We start from the raw sequence: 5,791 nt of genomic DNA, 5'->3' as shown, positions 1-5,791 counted from the left end.
AATTTACGGGAAAATATTTCAATATTATATTCTTAATTTTGAATATTGTAAAATATTAAATATCACGTTCCACAAAATATATAAAATATCAAAAGTTCATAGAGCTGGGAATCATACAAATGCATATATGGTTCACACTGGTTCATTTTAGCTACTGTTTTAAAAGATTTGGTTATGATTAAGGTGCCGAAAAACTTTACACCTATAGCAACTTCTGTTTTTCTTTATTTTTTTTTTTTGTCAACTATAAAAACTTCTATTTATCTTTTGTATGATGATATTTATTTAATGGCACAGGAAAGCCACTACCGCTGGTTAAAAAAAAAGAAAGCTACTACAGCTAGAAAACTAGATTTATTTATTAAGAGAATGTTGCCGTAATTTATTTTGTGTTGCATGTGTGACACAAGGCTAATCCAAATATAGGAAGTACTAAATAAATAATTTATAAATTTTAAAAAAATTAATTAAATTAGTTATTTATAAAAAAAAAATTGTGATTTTCTTAAATTACTATTTTTAATTATTTGCATAGGAAACGAGAGAATTTTTTTAATTTGTGCAATTTATAGAAATAATTTGAAAATAAATTATAAATTTGGAAGAGAGAGTTGATTAAGATCGTATATTTATAACTAAAATAAATTTCTAACTAGCTCTTATATTTAGAATCGGAACAAGCTTTTATTATGGTATTTTACTGTTTGATTAACTCTTATAAAATTATATTTTATATGTCACATTCATTATATTTTTGTTTCAAATTTTATTTATATTCTTTTTATAAATAAGTTACATTTCTTTACATTATTGTGTATGAAAAATCAGACAAATCATTAAATTACAAATAAAAAAACAGTTTTTTTTAGCAAATAAAAAAGCAGTTTTAGAAATTGATAATTTGGCCACACCACAAACGGAAAGCTGTTGACTGAGCAAAGCTACAAATGTGCATTTCTCATTGGTGTGATCTCTTCTTCACAGCAACATTCTCTTCCCACCACTGCTAACGAACAAAACCACCGCTTTCTGTTTCCCTCGGTCACAATCCATTTCCATTTTCTCTTCCTCTTCCTTCCTTCCTTCTTGGTGTGATCTCTTCTTCACAGCAACATTCTCTTCCCACCACTGCTAACGAACAAAACCACCGCTTTCTGTTTCCCTCGGTCACAATCCATTTCCATTTTCTCTTCCTCTTCCTTCCTTCCTTCTTCTTCGCCTATGGAGCCCGTTAACGCTTGGGGAAACACTCCGCTCAAAACCATCGACCCAGAAATCCACGACCTCATCGAGAAGGAAAAGCGCCGGCAATGTCGCGGCATCGAGCTCATTGCCTCCGAAAATTTCACCTCCTTTGCCGTCATAGAGGCTCTAGGCAGTGCCTTGACCAACAAATACTCTGAGGGTATGCCCGGAAATCGCTACTATGGCGGGAACGAGTTCATCGATGAAATTGAGAACCTGTGCCGGTCACGTGCTCTCCAAGCCTTTCGCTTGGATCCCGCCAAGTGGGGCGTCAATGTGCAGCCTTACTCTGGTTCTCCGGCGAATTTCGCCGCCTACACGGCGGTGCTGGAACCACATGATCGCATAATGGGTTTGGATCTTCCCTCAGGTGGTCATTTGACTCATGGGTATTATACTGCCGGAGGGAAGAAGATTTCTGCGACCTCGATTTACTTCGAGAGCCTGCCTTATAAGGTGAATTCAAGTACTGGTTATCTTGATTATGACAAATTGGAGGAGAAGGCCTTAGATTTTAGGCCTAAATTGATCATTTGTGGTGGAAGCGCCTACCCAAGGGACTGGGATTATGCAAGGTTCAGGGAGGTTGCTGATAAGTGTGGAGCTCTTTTGCTCTGTGATATGGCTCACATTAGTGGTCTTGTTGCTGCTCAGGTACATCATGTTACTTGAGTTATGGTGTGGTTGTGCATGGAATTTCTGTTTTGGATTTCTTTTTTTTAAAGTTTCTATGACGTTTGATTGATCTTGTTCTTGTCAAACTGAGATTAAATTTTAATACCCCATCCTTTGTTATTTTATTTCTTTAATTTTTTTTTTGGGTGACGTTTAGCAATATTTGTTTCTGTTTTTATTTTCCTTAACAATTTTTTTTCCTCTGTTTTGTTTTGTCATGAGTCAGACTGGGATCCATAGACCTCCCAAAAAGAAGCTCTTTATTTCAACCAATCATATTTTATCAAAAAAGTTGAAAGTAGATGTAATTCTCCACAAGTACTTAATTAATCTTATGATTTGTTTCCAGTGTGATTTTCTCTATAAATGACATAAATTTGATAGTGCTTGTCGGTTCAAGATATGTTTTGTTTTTGCAAGATGTGCTTCTTAATTTTCATGTGGTAATCTGGAATCACTTCGCATTTTATTCTTTTGAGCAACCTACTCGCTTGGGTCTGCTAGTGGAACAGTTTTATGGCCTACAAGTTTGATAATAAGTTCATGATTACGTATTGGTTATCATTTATTACATACTGTTGAGGTCTATGTCTCAAAATATGTTAAGTAAACTTTGTTGATCTGTATATCAGTGATTTAAATCGGAACAAATATTTCTCATATTGGCTGCAGGAGGCTAATAACCCATTTGAGTATTGTGACTTAGTCACAACAACGACCCACAAGAGTCTGAGAGGTCCTAGAGCTGGTATGATCTTTTACCGAAAGGGGCCAAAACCACCCAAGAAGGGCCCGCCTGAGGGTGCAGTTTATGACTTTGAAGACAAGATCAACTTTGCTGTCTTCCCATCACTTCAAGGTGGTCCTCACAATCACCAGATCGGCGCTCTCGCCGTTGCGCTGAAACAGGCCATGTCACCTGGCTTTAAGGCCTATGCCAAGCAAGTTAAGGCAAATGCAGTCGCCATTGGAAATTACTTGATTGGCAAAGGCTACAGCATTGTCACCGGAGGAACTGAGAATCATCTTGTATTGTGGGATCTCCGGCCTCTCGGTTTGACTGGTGAGTAAGTGAACTTATGCCTAATTAAAGAAGAAAAGAACAAGTCTAACTAAAAATTCTTCAAGCCTAAGTTTAAGAAGGCATCAATCCATTAATGCAATTTTTCTCACTGCTTGAGTGAACTTATGCCTAACTGAAGAATAAAAGAACAAATAAAATTACAACTTGTTCATCTCTAGGTTGAAGGAGGCATCGATTTATTAATGCAATTTTTTTTTGGTCACTGCTTGATGTTCCTTCAGGCAATAAGGTGGAAAAAGTTTGTGATCTCTGCAACATCACCGTGAACAAAAATGCTGTCTTTGGTGATAGCAGTGCCTTGGCTCCTGGCGGAGTAAGAATTGGTAAGTACTCAATTTTTGAACTTGAATATGCTAATTGGAAGCGCACAACTGATGTGTAGCGATAAAAGCTAATGACATTCTCGTAGAGTCATGCTAAAGTATTGTCGTTAGAAACTTCACTGAAGGTGCATTAGTTCTGGCTGAGCTGGAAGGCCAAATTGAAAGTTCTCTAGAAGGTTGACTTTATTAGTAAGATACTAGCAGATGTTTGTCTAGATACAAGGTGCTCTTTCATATAATTTTTTTTTTCTTTTCCTGATCTCAGTTGATTGTTGAATCAGATCTTCTAAATCAGTTCACATGACAGTTTAGAGAGAGAAAGAAAGGGAGAAGATGGACCGATTCATGTAAGACTCATGTCATAGATGAGTCTCGCGTCTGTCCTTATCTTTCTCTTTCTGAATTTCAGGTGAAGTAAGCTACAGGGGATCTTCGGATTGCTGTTTGTTTGCCTTCATTTTTCGCTGAAAGTAACTGACAAAGTGTCGATTCACAGGAGCTCCAGCCATGACATCTAGAGGATTGCTTGAGAAGGACTTTGAGAAGATTGGGGAGTTCCTTCACCGTGCAGTCTCTCTCACACTGGAAATCCAAAAGGAGCATGGCAAGCTTTTGAAGGACTTCAACAAAGGATTGGTGAACAATAAAGCTATCGAAGAACTCAAAGCTGATGTTGAAAAATTTTCATCCTCATTTGATATGCCTGGCTTTCTGGTCTCAGAGATGAAGTACAAGGACTAAGTTGGATCATAGAATTCTCCACTGAATGTTGTCTTCCTATTCTGTGTTTCTTGTAGGTTGGCTGTGTTTTATCATCATCATTCCCCCCCCCCCCCCCAAAAATTTATGTTGAAGCTCTGTCTTGTCTTTGATTTCTTGTTATGTATGCCAAATATCATGTTTTCATTTAACAAGCAGAGCAAAAATGTAGTTTAGATGCAAATGGGTTTTAGGAAGTTGGAAAATATTTCGGGTTCGAATTGTTATTTTGTTATGCAATAAGAAAAAGTTCAAATATTTTAGGCAAAACATAGTTTTTGGCCCCTGAGCCTCATCAAGAAATCTTTCCAAACCAACAAACTTTACTTTCTTATTTGTTTTCCCTCCTTTGTAACAAAGAATTATCAACTTACTCTCAACTAACTTCTTACCTAGGCTTTGAACAAAGTTTGAATTAAGCTATTGTTCGCCATTAATAAATAATACAACTTGTATGCATGCATGCATGGAAAAGAAATTATAACTTTTAGTCCTTGAATTTTCTTTTTAATTACCGATTCAGTCTCAAATTTTGAGTCGAGGCAACTCAATTTATAACTCAATAAACTACAGGGAGTGAATTGTATCAAGTTAAGAAGTGATAAAAACTGAGTTGTTCAGTGTTAAATTTTAATAACTGATTGAACAACTTAAGAAAAATTTAGGGACTAGAAGTTATATTTCTACAGGTTTCTTCCTCCCATTCTTAAAAGGAAAAAAGAAATAAAATATCAGCACATCATTAAGATTAACTGACATTATAAAAATAGAATGGGACGTGAATGGCAGGCATTTAAACTCTTAGTATAATAATGAAAGCATAAAAAGTAAGCGCCACAAATGAAAATAACATAAATCGAAGGAGAATAATTTGTTAAAAACGGAAGCCTGGGAGCATGCTTATTTGTTCAATTATTAAATTTACAGAACTCGGTGTCCAATTTTTTCCGCAGACTTCGTGGACTAATGGTAAATAACTATTGGGCCTACTTGCTTAACGGGCCCAAATTGACATTTGATATTGGGCCAACCAATTCCTTACAAGTGGGACCAACGCACCAGTCGGAGTGTTGAGCCCAACACGTCGAATGCTACCATCCACGCACAAGGACTGGATCTCCACAAACAGAAATTAAATCTGGTAACCAACAAAATTGGATCTCGCAGATAAAACTAATCTTTCGTAAGGTAATAAATCGGAATTTGAACTCTCGTTAGAAGAAGTGTCTACATTTATTACCCAATAATATCTGAAATAGAATTATTTTCAATAAAAAAATACATATACTTAAGAGGAAAAAAAGAAATTAGATCTAGTACTAATAGAGGTCGAGTCTAATAGAAGGAGTTAAATCCATGTAACAAAAGTGATTGTCTTCTATTTTGGTTGATGAGTTTCTGGGATGAAGTCGTGGGGATGTGTTGAAATAAATTAACCAACACCGCTATTCTTGCATGGTGAATATTGCCGAAACCAAAAAAGGAGAACGGACTGCCAAGATTCTTTTTTAGAAGCGAAAGGCATACCTCCATGTACTAGCCATCGCATAAATAAAAAAAACTGAACGCAAATCCTTGAGAGTTGAGACCCAGAAAAAAAAAAAAAAACCCTTTTCTTTTATTTTCTTTTATTATTTTGTCTTGGGAGAATTTCTTTAATAAAGCAATTATGATTTACTGCGTCCATAGTGTTTTTGGTGTTTTC

At 36.0% G+C, this 5,791-nt stretch overlaps 1 protein-coding gene across 1 annotated transcript; it reads left to right on the top strand.

Moving 5' to 3' along the window:
- Positions 1–1,167: 1,167 nt before the first annotated feature.
- LOC114748612 (serine hydroxymethyltransferase 4-like) lies at positions 1,168–4,356 on the top strand. Its single transcript, XM_028937050.1, has 4 exons — positions 1,168–1,899; positions 2,593–2,983; positions 3,226–3,327; positions 3,824–4,356. Exons 1-4 carry the CDS (start codon positions 1,222–1,224, stop codon positions 4,066–4,068), a joined length of 1,416 nt encoding a protein of 471 aa, XP_028792883.1. The 5' UTR covers positions 1,168–1,221; the 3' UTR covers positions 4,069–4,356.
- Positions 4,357–5,791: the final 1,435 nt, after the last annotated feature.

The sequence above is a fragment of the Neltuma alba genome, unplaced genomic scaffold (genome assembly GCF_004799145.2).
Source record: "Neltuma alba isolate B1F8T4 unplaced genomic scaffold, ASM479914v2 tig00005764_pilon, whole genome shotgun sequence".
NCBI lineage: Eukaryota > Viridiplantae > Streptophyta > Magnoliopsida > Fabales > Fabaceae > Neltuma > Neltuma alba.
Note: the sequence above shows the minus strand (reverse complement) of the source record. Positions and strands in the feature narration are given on the sequence as shown.